Below are 18084 nucleotides of genomic sequence, written 5' to 3' on the forward strand. Positions count from 1 at the left end.
TGGAGATTTTGTGGCCACAGCGATGAAAAAATGTAGCGTTTTTCTAAAAACAGTGCTCTGGATTGTAAATTTAGTGTAGCGCCCTGAGGATGCTTAGTAAAACGCCTTGTAAAAGAGACTTGTGTTCGTGTTTGTACTAATTTTAAAGGCGATTGCACTGTCGAACCTGGCGGAAAACAGATTGTTTTCAAATTCATTACTTAAACTGGCAAACAAGTTTCTCGCAACGGCGCACAGGGTTACCGCTCTTATGAATACCACGTTTGGTGGCCGCTAACATAGCATTGCGTTTGGTCCAAACATTTCTTCATTTCTGATGGTATAGGGCATGAATGAAACGACCTGCAGTTGTATGTACACATAGCGAATTGTGCTTCTTGCAAAATTCGTTGCCGATTAAGGAAGAAAGTTGAGTAACTGCACGGAAAAATACTCTATGTTGTGCTTAATATTATTTTCCATGGCTGAATTTACACAGTCATGCATGAAAGCAGTGCTTAAGAGCCATTGCGAGCAGACCACCCTTAACCACAAAATTGCAGTTGAATAGTCTGAAAACGGTAAATGCCCAATCGAGGTTAGAACTCTTTGCAAGGTTCTCCATTAAATGCCAGTTACATTGTAAATTTGTCTTCTCATCAACATTAATTGTGCTTAATATGTTTACCCGTAATGTGTAGCTGATTATTTTCAGGAGTTGTCATTATTATGTTACAACATGAATGTGAAATTTAAACTCAGAAGCATAGGTCACGGCAGTCTCCATCGTTTGACCAGACGCTGAACATAAGGGGTTCTGACGCTGCAGAACCCGAAGTAGCAAAAATCAAAACTTCGGACCACCTAGAATCTTTTCGGGTCAACCGCCCACACCATGTTCTGTTTCCCGTTCAACCAGCGGATACTACGTGATTGTGGGGTGGGAAGCCTGCAACATCACCGAACCTGTGAAGCTCGTCAACGTCACGACGGCGCTAGAAATGCAGCTGGGATACTACGTGGCCGCCTATTTGTCACCGAGCGATCTCAACGGGAGTGCAGTGGAGGTTGTTGTCGGGAGAGGACACATGATCGGTGGCTTTGAGAACCCACCACTCACGGGGGGCGTGGCCTATTGCTTCGGACTGCTCGTGGAGACGAACTTCTCAGGGGTGAGTATTAAATGAAAAATCATTTTTAGAGACGATAAGCTTTTGGGCTACTTAATCGCATAAATTTTGGTGTTTCTGTATGTCATTCGTTCTGTCTGTCTTTGAATCGATTCGGCCACCCGGCAAAAGTGAAAGAGAAGCGAAAGAGAATGAAAGTGAAAGTGAAAGAGAAATATACCCACAGCGAAATCTAAACGCCTACGTCCCGTGGCAATGTTCATACTTGTCACGTTCATGAACAATAACAAGACATTACGCAAATATAAGGCAGGAAATCAATACATCAGCGATATTGCCATTGTTCCTTAATTAAAAAAATCATGCATGCGTGGTTTTTGCGATAGCAAATGAAATAGTAAATTAACTACAGAAAACCGTCGCCTGCTGTTGTCCGGGCTACTATAGCTCCTGGCGGCATTTTAGGAATCCAACGGCAACAGTAACAACAGGTTCCACTAGATAGGTTCCACGTTCCGTTTGGAACGCCGTGGAGTAAGGGAACGTGGTTTATAAATGTTGGAGTGGGGTAACAAAATAGCTGGGCAAGTTGGTAAGGGTTCACGGTGAAACGAAAACGCTCAGAAACAACGACAACCAGGAGGAACGACTACAACGGGATGGAGCGCTACAATCAACTAACCCTTTATTGAAAAAACACGAACATGTCTACTTGAAGAAAAGACACCAAATAAGATGCTGCATCACTTGGAGGCAGCCCAAATCGTGGAGGCAGCCCACATTTCGAGAATGGGTGATAACAGTGTAAGTGCCCCCTCCGCATCTTTGTCTAACCTTGAAGTAGACTATCTGGATACTACCTAACAGAAGGTTCGCTTGTGTCTGGCCCAAGTGATGCAGCATCTTATTTGGTGTCTTTTCTTCATGTATATATGTTCGTATTTTTTCAATAAATGTTTAGTTAAAGTAGCGCTCCGTTGCATTGTAATAGTTCTTCCTGGTTGTCGTTGTTTCTGCGCGCTTTCGTTTCACCTTGGAGTGGGGTGCCTCGATTCCCGCGTGTCTCCGCCGTGGGGCAGCGCTGGCATCGAGGCACCCGGCCTGGAGCAGTGGAACGCGGTAAATTTAAGTTGACTTGAGCGAACTTCTGGCGTGTTATCTTGGAAGGAGTTAGACGGGAGAGGAACAGCATGACAGGCGAACGTGGAAGAGAATGGAGGCATTTACTTGGCAGGGGCGCCAGTCGACTGTCGTCTTTCGTCGACATTTGCAACAAAACGAGCAGATACGTGGCCATTTTTTTCGCAATGGGCAGGCCTGGGAAAGATGAGAAGTGAGAGATAGTGGTCAGAGGTAAACTTTTCTTGAAGCGTTATTTTATGCAGTGATATAGAGAATTAATTAGATACGTTATATATCTACCGCAATGCTTTGTAGCTGTCGTTTGTGTGTGAGATGACATGCCGTGAAGAAGGTAGTCATGCATATATTATCCGTAGTTCATGAAAGCACTCGACAACGTTTGTTCTGTGGAGTCTTTTTTGTGCTCTGGGCTTTCATGCTTTTTTGTGGTGGTGAAAAAGGGTACAATTGAAATTTTTTGCAACCGCTGAATTCTTTTATTTCCTAGTAAATGCGTTGACATTTTAACCGTGTTTTTATAATCAACGCACACTCATAAATAATATTTGTAATTTTTTGAGCCAGGCGTCGCCGTCAACGGAGACACGCAATAGGTGCTAGTGGGAATGACGGTATTCACTGAAAAGTTTAGCGGGTGATGTCTTCGTTTGATAGCATTGAAAACCGCAATGACAGTGCCCGCTCTGTGTGCGCATGCGCTTTGCACCCGCAAATCGCAGAAAACAAGAAAAACACCAGCGTGTATCGTCTGCCGCATTTCAACACGATTCCCGGCGGCCACCACAGATGTAGTACTAATCGCACTAACATATGTGGTGGCGCTCGACTTGCCCTCGACTAGCGCCACCACAGATGTAGTACTAATCGCACTAACATGTGTCGTGGCGCTCGACTTGCCCTCGAGTACTTCGCATCCCCGGAAAATGAAACAGTGAGGCGGCGAACGAAAGCTACACGACATGCAAGAGAGCGACGCTGCGGTTGCCTGTAACCACGGATGTCACCACAAGTGCCGTCTAATGCGTGGTTGGGTGCAAAAGTCAAATAATGGTTTTGAAGAAATGTTTCACGCGTACGCTGATTTAAATACGATGGTAGCGTAGCAGCTAGCGCATGCAAGGCCGTCTCCCGAGCCGTGTCGCGCTAGCACTGCCCAGCCGGCACCAGCACTGGCGAATCACAAGCGCCCTTTGAATAAATTACGTAAGTTCGGCTTCCGCTCGGAAAAATTTTCGGCAAGAATAGTTCCGTTCTCCTTGAACAGGTGACAGACCTTGAGTGGCCATCGGCTTTCACTTGCATACGCAAGCGACTCGGCCCATCACGACGCTGCCACTCAGTTGCATGCACACGTAAGCTCCGAAGTTTTTAGCGTTCTACCTAGTCGTGCGACGATTTCAATCGTTTCAGGCGATAAGTAGCTCCTATGGTGCTGCACGTAGCGGTATTTGGCATCGAGGTATTACTCCGCGTTCGGTGGGGCACAGCTTCGAAAACCGAAAACTGGCTGCTGTCACGAGCTGTTCTTCATCGGGCGCCAGCACGGACAAGTACTACCATCTCGTGGAGCCCGACATAACCAGTGGGGCGTCGGCTTAGCAACACAGACGCTTGGGTAACAGCAAGGCGGTGCGTGCGCATGGTTTCCCGCATGCGTGCCGCTTCAGGGAATACAACCTATAGTCCCACAGTTATTTTCGTCTTTGAATACAAAACCATGGTAAAAGCTGAAGAATTCTTTAAGCAAAGAAAGTGATGACTGCTATTTCGCCTTTTCTCGCTAGCATAAAAGCCACGTGTCGTTTCCTTCAACTGAGTGGAGTAACCACCATTATGCTTTTTGCAGGTAGCAATAGAAAAATAATTTATTAATTTATTGCCATTTACTTCAACTGCATTGTGAAATTGTGTATTAATTACATGGTGTAAAACGTGTATTTTTACGATACAGATGTAAGAATAAAAAGATGTGCACATTCTGTCATTCACGTCATCCCACCAAGACGGGAAAGTGACTCCTGCTTGCAAATGTAGGGGACATAAATTATCTGTCTTAAACTTTAACCCCTTCTATAGGTGTAATGGCAATGACTATAAGTAGGGACATTACGAAAACATCAAAAAACGCTAAAACCCTAGGCTAGATTCAGACACAAAAAATTAAATCACGCCCCTTTTTCTTAGAGCCGCCACCAGATATAATGTAGTTATTCCTTGCTACACAGCTCTAAGAAACCTCTCGAGTAAATTTTGTAGGCTAACCACATTCTCGACTTGGCACTTGGACTGATCTCACAATGTTTTCCAGGAGGTGCTCTACGGGTACAGCCTGACCGCTCCACTTATAGGTGAGTATAGCTCTCCAGGCGAAGAACGTCGTTACCTTCGTAATGGGACTTGAAGCGCAAAACGGACTGCGTTAGAAAACGCAGGGGAAGGAAAGTATGTGCTCTTAATGTTTCTGCAGTGAACAGCACCGGCGGGCTGCCAAGCCTTCCAATCATCATCGGGGCCTTTGCAGTGTTCTTCCTCATCATCATAGCTGTCGCAACTCTTACGGGCTGCTGTCTGCGGTGAGTTCTTTTACCTATTCATGAAATAAGTTTTCGGGCAGTACACATGTGCAAGTTAATATGGTATCTACTAGAAATTAATTTATTGAATATTTTTGCGATCCCTCAATCCTTGTAATAAAAAGTGATGAAGCGTAAGAATTTCTAAATATTTGCAAAGGCAAAAGCAATATTGTCGAAATAAACGCCCATTATTGTTTCGTCAATGGCGTATGTTGACGTCACAGACAATGTGATTTGGTGAATGGGCCGTGCGCCTCTGACGACAGCTGTCCCCACTCCGACTGTGTAGGCATGAAGTAATTGTGGCAGGTATATTTACATAGCAGCCAAATGGTAATCGGTTAAACGGCTTTGATCTTGTGACGGCAGCTGTCATCGTCACTCGTCAATCCACCCGAGTGGGTATATTGTTAAGCCTGTATTCAATTCCAACGTTAGGTCACCTCCCCTTGAACCTAACAACGCGCGGCGATCAAGCTGGAACTAATTTTGCGTCACCCAATGTCTAATGTGTTGAAGAAGGGTTTAAGTATACTGTTAGGCCTAGTATCAGGGAGGCACATACCCAGCTGTTTGGACTTCCCAGGCGCCATATGTTAAGGGAATGCCCTAATATCGGAGATTTGAATGGATGCCGCACGATGGCGCCACTTATGTAAACCGGCACATAATTATGTGCCGGTTAGCGTTTAGAGAATTCAGAGAGTGGCGACGCATGTTTCAGAGAATTATGTGCTTGCCAACCGGCACATAATTCTCTGAAACCTGTTTGCCACTCGGGAAATTGTTACGCCTCCAATTGCCATGCTCGAATTGCCGCTGTAGGCCCCAGAACTAATCTTTTACACGCGTTAAAAAGACAAAGGCAAATGAGCAATTACTAAACGTCCACATACAGTCATCTAGAGCCATGAGTGACGTAGGAGATACGCGCTTAACTTGCAGTGGGGTAGTTTTGGGTTCAATTCCCATCCAATCTCTACCTTGGTCGATTTTCTTTGAAACTGAATTTGTATTTTCTTAAGGCGTTGGTCAAGCTAGAGTTCTAAAACCTGCTCAACTGCTTGCTGCGTTTTTTTAATGAAAACTACGTTATGTAACGAGGTTCCCCCCGACAGTTCACTTCGGGACCTCTTTTGTTTGTGTTATTAAAAAAGGGAAATAACCTTGAACTTCAACTTGAACTTAGAACTGTAGTTAGGGCGTCTAGGAGCCATTTCCTTGCTGCAGACGTTGGACGGGTGCTTTTAAAGCAAAGCTTTACTACTTTCGTCCAACGTTTTCGCGGCGGATGCGCAGTTTCACCTCTTCACCGGAGACGCACCTCCGGCGACACACCCCTCGAAGCTCATCGCGTGATTCCTCGGGCCCGCTCTCGGCGCTGCGCACAAGGCCCCGTTTTTAGTCGTTCTGCTCAGCACAAGCGACGGCCGCAGCAACCGCTGCCACCGATCAGCTGATCGGTGGCAGCCTACCACCCGCGCAGCTTTCAATACATGCGCCGCTGGGTCGTCTCAGGCTACGTGACTCGCCTCGCGCCCGGCGAAGAGAGAGAGAGAGAGAGAGAGAGAGAGAGAGAGAGAGAGAGAGAGAGAGAGAGAGAGAGAGAGAGAGAGAGAGAGAGAGAGAGAGAGAGAGAGAGAAAACTTTAATCACAGTTGAAGTGAGCATATTTGTGGTCGGGGTCTTCAGTCCAAGACTCTGTTGGTACGACCGGCTGTCTTCGCCCTTTCCGCTAGCAAAAGCTGCGTTTCAGGAGAAGAGCTGGCCAGCGTACTCTCCCACTGCTCGCGTGAAGGGTTGGGGATGGGGGGAAGATCTGGGTTCAGTTGACATTCCCAGACAATATGGTACAGCGTGCCTGGTGCTTGGCAGTGAGTACATAGGGGATCGTAAAGAGTAGGGTGGATGGCGTGTAGTCGTGTTGGGTGGGGGTAGGTACACTCTAAACTTTTTTTCCACCCATATACTCCCTAGAGGTTTTTTTTCGCCCGTCCTCTAGTGATCCTCCTTGTAGGAGTTTTTTTTACTACATGGAACAGGGAGGTTTTGTTTACCTCCTCACAACAGGGTGTTTTTAGGTGATAGAAAGGAGGTAGTTAGGGAGTGTTAAGAAATGTTAGGGAGAATTTAAGGAGATCAAAATGGAGTATTCTTTACTTCCTCAAGGCGTTTTTAAGTGATGTTTATGGACTTTTTAGGCGGTTGAATAGGAGCTTATTATGGCTCCCTTGGGAAGTACTTATGTTATTTTAGGGGCGTTTTGAGGAGGTTCAAGGGAAGCATCTACTTCTTTTGCATGGAGTTTTACGTTTTGTAGGCCTCGCGAGGGGAGTTTTTAGGAGGTTCAAGGGAAGCATATATTTCTTTTGAATGGAGTTTTGCAAAGCTGGGGCGGTTTTGTAGGCCTTCCGAAAGGAGTTTTTTCAAGGCCACAAGGGAGAGTTTCTAGTTCCCTGCGGGAGTACTGATTTCACACGGTTTTGCTCGGTTTCAGGTTTATTTCAAACGAACTTTCGCATACAAGTTTACATGGTATATGGTGTACACAAGGAGGCTCCGAAATAAAAACTTAGGGCGACCTCCTATAAGAAAGCAAAAATGGTAAATTGCTAAAAACACGCCAGTTAGGAATGGAAGACAGCAATAGAATGCTAGTTGAACAAACCGTAGAATTAATATTACTACAAGAACTGGAAATACGCGAAAAACAAAGATAGGCGCAAACACAACCACATGGTAAGTGAAATCATTATATAATAATAGCGGATCAAGAACGCGTCAGTACTTATCAGAACTTATCAGAACGCATCAGCACTCAGTACACAAAGTGAAAAAAATGGTTGCAGTGGTTTACAACAACAAAAAAATTTCAGTTGGTGAAATGAGCGATCTGTGTGCTAGTTGAACAAACTGTAGAAACAATATTACTACAAGAACTGGAAATACGCGAAAAACATATAGGCACAAACACAACGGCATGGTAAGTGACATCATTATATAATACTAGAGGATTGAGAACGCGTGAGTACTTATCAGTACGCATCAGTACTCAGTACACAAAGTGAAAAAAATGATTGCAGTGGTTTACAACAACAAATTTTTTTTTCAATTGGTGGTGAAATGTGCGAGAGCTGTGTAACGATTTGATATTGAAAGGTAACGAGCATTTTGTAGATGGTAAAGGCACAAGAGATAAATGATGTAGGAGACAGACAGCAATGAGATGGCTATGGATAAATGAGTAATATAAAGAACGAGAAATATGCTGCGGAAAATACCAGTGCGTTTTGATAAAGACACAAATGCGCCAAGAAAAGTGACCCAGTCTGAGGGGTTAATTGCAAGGATATAGAACAGAATGGGTGGTATCGCGACAGCTTCTTCAGAGTGAGAAGAAAAAGCCATGTAATTCGTGTTTTTCCGATAATTTTGAGTTGATTCATTTGACACCAGTTGCCAACATTATTTAGATAATTGTTTCAAGTTATATTAGTTGGTTAATATTATTGCTTCACTAAAAGATAGCTGTATTATCAGCATACAGAAGGGCCCATCAAATATCCCCTGTTCAGTAAAAAAAAAAAGAAAACGTCAGAAACATAATACGAAATTCTTTAAACTACTATCCAATGATTACAGGATTGAAAACAAATAAAATATTGGTGAGGGATATTGATGCGATAAAAGTTAATTAGTTCTAAATCCTTCACACGTGGTTTGGTGCTGGCAAGGTCCAAAAAGGCATGTTCCACAAACGTTAGAGCTCTGTGTGCCTTCTTGGGATATTGAATGTTGAAAACCCAGAACGATGCAAACAGACTACACAGTCCTCCCAGTAAAGATGATGCAGTCAAGGCACTCTGGCCATCGATGCGGAGGCTAATTTCCCCTTTCGCGGAATGCAGGCAGGGAGTCAAAGGAACATCTACCTGAAAAAGCAAAAAAGAAAAAAAAATGCCCCACATGTAAAATTCAAAACAGACACTATGGTTAAACGAACTTAATAATTCGGCACAGTAATAAAATTGTTATGCCAGGTTCCCTGCGAATTTCAGTACTTAAATTAGGAATGCAAAGGCTTCATAAAACCAAGTGCCAGTACATTAACCATCGTGGCTTTTGCAGCAATAAAAAGATATTACTTCCGCACAATATACTCGAGCACAACTTTAAATGACAGTGAAGTTAAAATGCAAGTCTCTCTAGGTTGATAGATTAGCTCACGGGGAACACTATTATACCCCTCTTACACCTGGCATTTTTTTTTTAAATAAGGTTGAAACTAGCAAAAACACGTTTTCACCGGAAGGGCTTAAGTGGCCTGACGCGCACAACTTCTTTCTTGGCTGCCGCTGGATGGTGCTACTCGTCCATACTTGGGGTGGCAGTACCGCTTTCCAAGGGAGCATGCGAGCTACGCATGAGAAAATCGTTCGACGCCAAAACTTGCGAGGCCTCAAAAGGCCAATGTTCTTCTTCAGTGAAGCGTAAATACTGATCACAGGTCCAATGGAGAAACATTTTGCTCAGTGGTCTCGAACGGCAAATGACACGGGAGTTTGGGGAAGCATGAGCGATTTGACCGGAACTCACCAAACTGCTTGGTACGTGGTAATGTTGTATTCAGTTGCTTGTATACTGTTTGCGTCACGCTTGATGAGCAGTTGAACAGCGATTTCTCAGCACTTAAGGCATCTTGGCACTAAATCAATGCTGAAATGGCTATGCGGAGGTCCGACTTCCGTTTGAAATCAACTTGCTGGTTGTCTTCAATGACCCTTTAACAACAAGTTACCCTTATGCCTCATCACTGCAACCGATTGTTCCTCCGTGTGGTGCAAAGTGTGTTAGTGTGTAACGTGAAACGAACCGTTTCTGAGATTTGTAGGACTGATTCTGCTATTAATTACTGCAGTGACAACAAGCTATGAAAGAAAATCCCGCCATATCCACGAAGTGAATGATGATGAGAGGGGGGAATCTAAAATGCTTATCAGCAGACAATGTGACGCATTAAGTGCAAGCTGCTTTCATAGTGTGTGCATTGACATTAGGATACGGCCCCCTGGCAGAATGATGCGCTGCGCGAGATTTTGCCGTACCTAAAAGGACAGGCAACTCATTTTTACGGAGTATAGGATCTGTAAAAGGGTTGCGAGTTGGTAATTATGCATTGCGAAAAATAAACTGCGCGCAAATTAACGAGGACAAGAACACATGAAGACGGCACAAGCGCACACTCGCAACTAGTTTATTATTGCACAATTCAAAGCTTTATATGCCCAAGCGCCCAATTGCCGCGCCCCCAATGCGTCACAGTTCTCGGCGCACTCAACCGAAAATACTAAAAAACCGTAACAACAAAACCACAAAACGAACTTTGAGGCGCACGAAAGGCGAAAAATCAGCGAAGCTAACCGCATCATACATGGATTAAGACCCCCCTCCCACCCCCAACACGCATTCCCAGAAGCACCGAAATAGCGCTCAATGTGCGTCTAAATATGCGACTTCTCGATTAAGCAGGGCGATAGAGGGATGACTGACACATTCGGAACCAGCTTTTCTGATGTGGCTGGCTTCTACAATTTCTCGCGTTTACTGGTTCTTATGTCGCAAAAGGATGGCTGTGCGCTTAAACACAGGGACACAATCAGGTCTGCATGCGCGGCAATGAGAAGATAAGTGGCTCAGGTCACGTTGAAAAATGCAAAAAAAAAAATATATACGGTACTTTTAGACGTCGTACGCTCGAGTTTGTGACAACGTACCCGTGTGCGGCTCTGTCCTGAAGTTCGGAGAAATGCAGGCGGGTTGTGTTATATTTCTCGTCTTGCATTACGCTTTCTTTTATATATTAGCGCCCTCTTCCCCAACCTCTCTACCTTCCTTACCGCTTCCGTCTGACTGCGCTGATTTTCGCCAGCACGAAGTAACCGTCACGTTGCTTTGAAAGACGCCGCGCGCGACAAACGATTTTACCTCGAATGCCCTGTTACAAACCAGCCTACAAAAGAATGCGAACGCATACCCCAAAACCCACAATCAAGTAAAATAATACGAGTGTGCGCTTTTTTCTTTGCCCGTGCGCGTACGAGCGGTGAGCGGCACGGGTACCCGGGTACTTCGCTGTTAACCCTATCCAAACGTTTGACAAACGCATCGACTGATGAAAGACCACTTACCAGCGAGCTGTCCACACCTGTCGCCGTATCCAAATGCTGTTTGCGGCCGTTCCTCGTGTGACAGGGGCACATGAAAATCTTTCCACCAAATGGCACTACTAGTCCTTCACAAATAAGAAAAAACGACGGCCCAAGGCGAGGCTTGCAGCTCCGGCCGCGCCGAGTCACCGGCCGTGCTGCGTCGTTGTATACATCCGGGCAGCCAGTCGTGCCGCCAGGGCAAGTTGAGTCGCTGCAGTCGGGTGCGTTGGCGCGCTGGCACGGGAATTTAAATCGTCTATGTATGCGCAAGCAAGCGAAGCAGATGAACGTTGCAATTGTTTGCAACGGCGAGAACTGCCTCTTCGTTAGCAGCAGAGTTTGACACCACCTATCGCCAAAATAAACAGATTGAGACAACACGGCCGCGCTCTCTGCCTGTGATCGCGCTGGTTGAAGCATCTATACGGGTATACGTACGGTATTGGTTTTGTAGCTGCGTGCAACCGTTGCGTCCTGCTTACTCGTTCTAATTAGCATTAGGCCACGGTTGAAGTGCTGGTGCACGGAGACAACAGAAGACTAACATGGCGACCGCCCGCTTGAGATGATTACCTCAGATAGGGCGTTTATTGTGGACGTGGTAGTATACAAGGAACCGAACGCCATCTCACAAATGGTGTTAAGTCGTTCTAAATCCTCCCTTTTGCTACCCGGATGGGCAAAGGTACTACCGTGGAGGTTCGTCCACTTCTTTAGATCATGCCTAGGGAGTACATTTTTTGCTATAGGTACTTTTCAGGGCACATTACTTGATTAAAACTCCATTTCCGGCTAGTTTGCGTTTACAGTGTATTAGTTTGTAGTTGTCTCAGGATGACTTCCTGTTCTTTCGTGGCCTGATCGGTGACTGGGGGATAGAGTTGTCTCGCTAATCGATAATGTTGGGTGATGTCGGCGTATGTGAGGAGCGGTTGCCAGGTTCGCTCCGACTCTTCTTGCGGTGCCCGGTGGGCGAGTTCTCGGGTCAGGACGTGTGCCGTCTGGTTGCCGCGAAGAGCAGAGTGGGCCGGGGTCCAAATGATTGTGACCTGCTTCTGCGGTGGCCGTTGAAGGAGAACCCGAAGGGCTTGTCTTGAAACCCTACCTGCTTGGTATGCTCGGCAGGCGGCTTGGCTGTCCGTAATAATTACGCTGGCCTTTGTCTGGGAGAGGGCAACGGCGATAGCCGTCTCTTCAGCCTGTTGGGTGTTCGACGACCGAAGCGTCAGACTGGAAAGGAGGTTGGTTGTGGAGGTAACGGCCGCCGATCTTACCCCGTACCTCGCGTATTCCGCCGCGTCTGTATATACGACGTAGTCTTGTCCTCCGTACTGTTTTTCTAGCGCAGTTGCTCTTGCTAAACGTCTTCCCTCATGATGTTGAGGGGACATGTTCCGGGGTATTGGACGGGCAAGAATTCTGGTCCTTAGTTCAGGCGGGATGTCCACTGCTTTTTCCGTGATGTGCGGCGCCGTGTAACCAAGCGTAGCTAGCGTTTCCCGACCCGTTGGGCTTGCTCCGAGTCTTACTTTCTGCGCCGTTAGGTGGGCCTCCATGAGCTCTTCGATGGTGTTGTGCAGTCCCAAAGCCGTGAGTCGTACCGTAGAAGTGCTTGGAGGAAGTGCCAGGGCTTGTTTATATGCCTTTCTAAGAAGGACGTCTAGCTTTTTGCGCTCCGATGTCCCCAAAACCGCATAAGGAGCCACGTAAACGATTCTGGAGACGACGAAGGCCTGCACAAGATGGACCATGTCGTTTTCTTTTAGTGCATGGCTCCTGTTCCCCACCCAACGCAGCATCCGAACAATTTGAGCCGTGGTTTCTTGGAGCCTGTTGAGAAGCAGGGTGTTTTTGCAGTTTTCCTGGTACGTCATCCCTAATATCTTGATTGAGGGTTTCGGTTTGATGAGTACGCCATCGAGCCAAAATTTGATGTCTGAAATGTCCCTGCGGCATTTTTGTACTATTATAAGTTCCGACTTCTGCGGGGCACAAGCTAAACCACATCGGCTGGCGTAGGTGCGGACTAAGTCCGCTGCCATGTGTAGGCTGTCTTACATAACGCCGGGAGAGCCTTTGGCAATCCAGATTGTTATATCGTCCACATACAGGTTAGCTGAGATAATCCGCAGCTATTTTTTCGTTCAATTTGCTCCGCTCAGTTCGTTCAATTTGTTCAAGTGAATGCTTTCGGAGTCGGAATGATACCCAGGAAAGGAATGAAAAGCCCATACGGGCGTGTAGAACGAAGGGTTGATCTACCAGGGACGAACACACTGATGCACCATTTCTAAATGCACTATTCCTTAACAGGACTTCCTTGCAAACGCTGTGGCAGTTGGTTATAGTTCCACACAATATTACCTTACTCTTCCACCAATACGCCATAAGCCGCTATTGTTTTCCGGTTTGCAGGCGAAAGTTCATTGCAGCGAAGCAGAGTGACACATCGCCAAACCAAGCTGGTGAGACTCAATTTCCGCCAATCTAAGTGCACCTCTTATATTCATTTTCAAATTCTCTTGACAAACGTACAAGACTACATAGTCTCATCGGAACACAATGCACATAATGCTTACAGTTTTTTGGACAGATTTGTAAGGAGCAATTTAGGCAGGCTAATCTTCTAAATTTTGCTGGGTAAAACATTCACTTCTGAACTTGATGTAAACGAGTCTTGCCGTAGTACCGTTGCTCACTGGATACATTTTTTTTGCGATTTATCGCTAAAATACAGAAGACAAACATCTGTTTGTTCGTAAAATGATACGAGCCCACATTTTTTGTTATTTTCAGCTGAGGAGCACGGGATGTCGTTCGTCACCACGGCATATAAAACGCTCAGCGAAGACGCGTCGGGAACGTTGGCTGAACCACACTGTGGCCTTTCGTCTAGGCCAGACCTTGTGAAAAACCTCCATGAGCGCGTTACAGAAGACAAAGCGAATCTCGGCGTTGAAGATCGCATGGTGATGCCTCTCTTCTTTTTTTCACATAATGCGCTACTTTTTCACATCTTTACTGTTCTGCGATGTCGTGCATACGACGTATACCGAAAAAATATTTGAAACGTATGTCAACGTCAGCGCCTGGGAAAAAACTAGTGTCAACAAAAGTGAACGTTTTTAATGCAACCGCATATTTTTTTCAAAAACTAGTGCTAATGTCGCCAACCAGATAAGCAGTCTGTGTTCCGAAGTGATCCACCTCGCCATCACTGACTCAAGGCTCCACAGACACATGGTGGGAAATAAAACACACGTAGCCGCTCCCCTTGTTCAACGCTTCGCCTGTTAAAATTGTTCTGACAAGTTTTAATCGAGTAGCAGAGGTACGGCCTTCGCGTTTTGTACGTTCGACCACCCTTTCGCGTGAGTTCCATTAGATTTTCAAAGCGGAAGCCTTAGATGTTTGTTTCAAGCGCGATCGTTGTGACGTACAGAAAGCAGTAAGTTCGTAAAACGGGGTCGCGAGCCGGGAATCGCACCCTGGAAAGGCGAAACAGAAGTGCCGGGGGATGGTCGGCGAAGGGCTCTGAGAAAGGGCGACAGAGGACGCGGTGAAGAGTGAGTGACGGTATTTATTTGCCATAGATGGGTGTCAGGGAAGGAAAGTTTTGCTCCTCAGCAACGCTAGAGGGATGTCAGGGAGAAGTCTTGAGAGAGCGGCCCCACCTTTCTTGAGGAGTGAGGGAAGCTCTCTGAAGATTTTCCTTCCCTGAATTCCTAATTAGGCTTTTGCCTTCACATTCTTAGAAAGCTCTAAGCACCCACACTACCCGTAAGGCTTGTCTGGATCTGGAAACTTGACTGAGCTGACTGCAAGTGCGAGTGAAAACTCGCATGCTTTCGAGCTTGCGTTGTCAACGTTGGACAGACCCACAGTATACAGATGATTTGGTTCGAATACGCTGCCCGCCGAGTGGCCCAACAGTGGAAAGGTAAACTGTTTCTAGGATTGGGGCACACTCTGTTAAACCTAATATGACAGGAAAAGATCGCATCTGCGTCCGCAATCAGACAAATCATCTTGGTTTCTCACGTGCCGGAAAAACAGCAAAATATTTTGGGGAGAAGTACGATTTCGTCCCTTAGGTGGCGATTCCAGCATGGCTACTGGTCCATTAAGGCTGGTTTTTGCAATTTTGCCCTTCGAAACTGCCAAAATGATAAGCCCTTCGGCAGGAGTATTTCTCCGTTGTGATCTTTACTGTCAAGTTCATGGTGGCGCCTTAATAGAGGGTTTTTATCTGGATCACGGAGAACTAACGGGTCCTTCAAGGTGCAGCCAGCCCCGAGCAATTCACGTCTGCCTAAACAAAAAAGTCATAGTTCGACGCAGTTATTTGGGCTAGTTGGTAAAATCAGTGTCACTAGATAGGTAAACGACTTCGACATGGTAAAAAGCACGACAACACGGGGACACAATAACAGGTAGTTGCACTTCCGCTCGTCTTGTGTAACTGTCTCTTCTTGTGTCCGCGTGTTGTCGCACATTTTACCAGGCCGAAGGCATCATAGAGATTTTCTAAAACTTGCAATTCCAGGTATTTCCCCGGTTATTAGTGTGATGCTATTTTGTAACAGTTATCTGGTTTGTATCATGCTCAGTTATGGTATATATAAATTATAACACTTGCGCCACCTCTCTGCGCAACTTCAGCGATGTGTCTTGATCAGCCGTCAGTAACTTAGCCGCAAGAGCTTTGAAAAAAAGAAAGAACTCACTTTTAAACACGATAATCTTTAAAAATTATTGTTAAGAGAATATAACTGGCAGAGTCAATGACTGGCCAGTAACGTATTCGTGGCCGTAATTATGGTAAAGCATAATTCTTGCAAAAGACGCGTGAAGGAAAACAAATGTTTTCACTGCTACAGATTTTAAATAATGCTGTGAGCACAAAGCATGTTTAAGAAAAGAATTGTCAAGTGATAGTTCTTTATTATTACTAGCAACCAGTGCATAACAACCCTAGTAGCAGGCTTTTTGACATTTCACTGCAAGATTGACACTGCGGAGCTGTGCATGCTCAGCAGGGTCAATTAGTGGCTGTGCATACTTATTCTGTATTGCGTACCGTTACTCATGTATTTGTGTTCGGCCTTTTGCATTATTAGTGACAGTATATTCGCCAGAGGGCACGGACAACACTTTGGGGTGTCACACCCACCTGTGATAACATCTACTTTGAGCAATACCCGGAAGTGCCCCGTCCATGTGCAACGTCCGTGCCAGCCATCTTGAAGTTACTGTTGACTAGGTAAGAACGATGGTGTTGCTATGTAGGTACGCAATTTCTGTTGCTCCCCTCTAAATGAAAGCCTCGAAAAAACGTGATGATTCTATAGTCCATCTCACATACTAGGTGCTGCACTGGGTATGCTATATCACCGTCATCCCATCAGTGACACAAAAACATCTTCAGTTATTGTGGCTGCTTTCTTCGTTCTTCAGCTGCTGATAAAATTATAGTGTCGGCTGTCAGGGAGAGGATTACCGTGAGTTATGACGCCCGAATGTATTGTTTTGATGGCCAAGTTTCACATGTCCATGGTGCATAGATGCAAACGTACATACATACATACATACATACATACATACATACATACATACATACATACATACATACATACATACATACATACATACATACATACATACATACATACATACATACATACATACATACATACATACGCACACCAATGCGTACACACATGCATGGATACGTACATATATACATACGCACATAAATACATGCGTACATACACGCAAACATGCCTGCCCATATTGCGTACATGCATGCATACAATAGACACACATCATTGTACATATAGTGGAGCACATTCTCACGAAAAGGACTGGTCGAGTTTGATAAAAATGATAATCGATAAACTGCAGTTGCGCGGAACCAATTTACTCAGAATCAATCAGTTTACTAGCACACAATTCCAAGCACTTATACCTCGCAACAACTTTTAAATTTGCACCACCCCATTTTGGTCACCCACAGTACTCTTTTAAACTACATTCAAGTTGCAAAATTACAATTTGTAGTGGAACTTTATGTCGTGAGACATAGTTAATGAAGTGCGCAGTGACGCAAGTCTCTGATCCAATTTTCTCCAACTGACATTTTCCGATTAGTAAAAAAATTTGAAACGCATGCTGCATCACGTTTTCGCCTCCACAAATAGGCAGCCTGCAACATACAATCGACATCTCGTGCTCACTCTACATTCTCTCATACGGGATCTCTTTATTAACAGTGTTTACACGTCGCAGGTGGAGTGCAGCTTCTACGACCTTGCATGGAGCACCACTGACGACATTGGCGTACGCGCACAAAAACTTTCGTGCATGCTGTGTCCACTCTTGATGTTACCAAACGACCATGTGCTGAATGGAAAGACCAGGCAGGCTTTAAGCACATTGTGACGTAACGTTTCACCGAAATAAAAAAAACGTGATTAGTTTTTTGTTTGGAATAACTGCTTCCATTATAATCTTTCCGCGTATTTCACTGTCCCGCTAAAGTGGTCACACTAAAACACACAAGAGAAGGTTAGTGAGCCCAAATTTTAAATAAAAATTGGGCCCATCTCCCCGCGAGGGGGACTCGAGTAAATGCGTCGCATAGGGGGTGGGTGTATTGCGCTAACGTTTAGTGTTTGGGGAGTTGGTGGTAGTGAATGCGTTGTATCAGCAGCTTCTTGACGTAGTTTGAATGAGTCAAGGATATAAGGCGCGTTCGTAGCCTCCCATTCTGTGTCGGCTTTGTGGCGCAGTGGGCAGAGCACCATGTACCTCGCGTTCCGCCCGCAGGGTCGAGGGATCGAAACCAGGCGCCGGATAGTATTTTTTTATATAGTGTAGGGGGAGGGGTGCGGACTACGACTACGGACGTCAACGCGGGTGACATCGTGAGTTACTGAAATGCTCTGCATTTAAAATTGGTGAAACGCCTACTTTTCGAAGAAAATAACTTAAAACCACTTATAGAAAACTGGACATCGGAGGGATTTTCCGTTCGTGAGGCATATT

General features: G+C 45.4%; 1 protein-coding gene across 5 annotated transcripts in view; it reads left to right on the forward strand.

Annotated features, from left to right (window-relative positions):
• The window catches only part of LOC144162834 (phosphatidylinositol phosphatase PTPRQ-like), a 179592-nt gene extending 162075 nt beyond the window's left edge, over nt 1–17517 (forward strand). For all 5 annotated transcript variants that reach the window (XM_077693513.1, XM_077693517.1, XM_077693516.1 and 2 more), the window contains 7 exons: nt 899–1151; nt 4561–4600; nt 4720–4825; nt 13453–13502; nt 13834–14006; nt 16158–16300; nt 17326–17517. In XM_077693513.1, coding sequence (XP_077549639.1) covers nt 899–1151; nt 4561–4600; nt 4720–4825; nt 13453–13502; nt 13834–14006; nt 16158–16160 — 625 coding nt within the window. In that variant the 3' untranslated portion in view covers nt 16161–16300; nt 17326–17517. The remainder of the gene's footprint in view (nt 1–898; nt 1152–4560; nt 4601–4719; nt 4826–13452; nt 13503–13833; nt 14007–16157; nt 16301–17325) is intronic.
• The last annotated feature ends 567 nt before the right edge of the window (nt 17518–18084 follow it).

Source organism: Haemaphysalis longicornis, unplaced genomic scaffold (genome assembly GCF_048455015.1).
Source record: "Haemaphysalis longicornis isolate Haplotype H1 unplaced genomic scaffold, Haemaphysalis longicornis Haplotype H1 scaffold_12, whole genome shotgun sequence".
NCBI lineage: Eukaryota > Metazoa > Arthropoda > Arachnida > Ixodida > Ixodidae > Haemaphysalis > Haemaphysalis longicornis.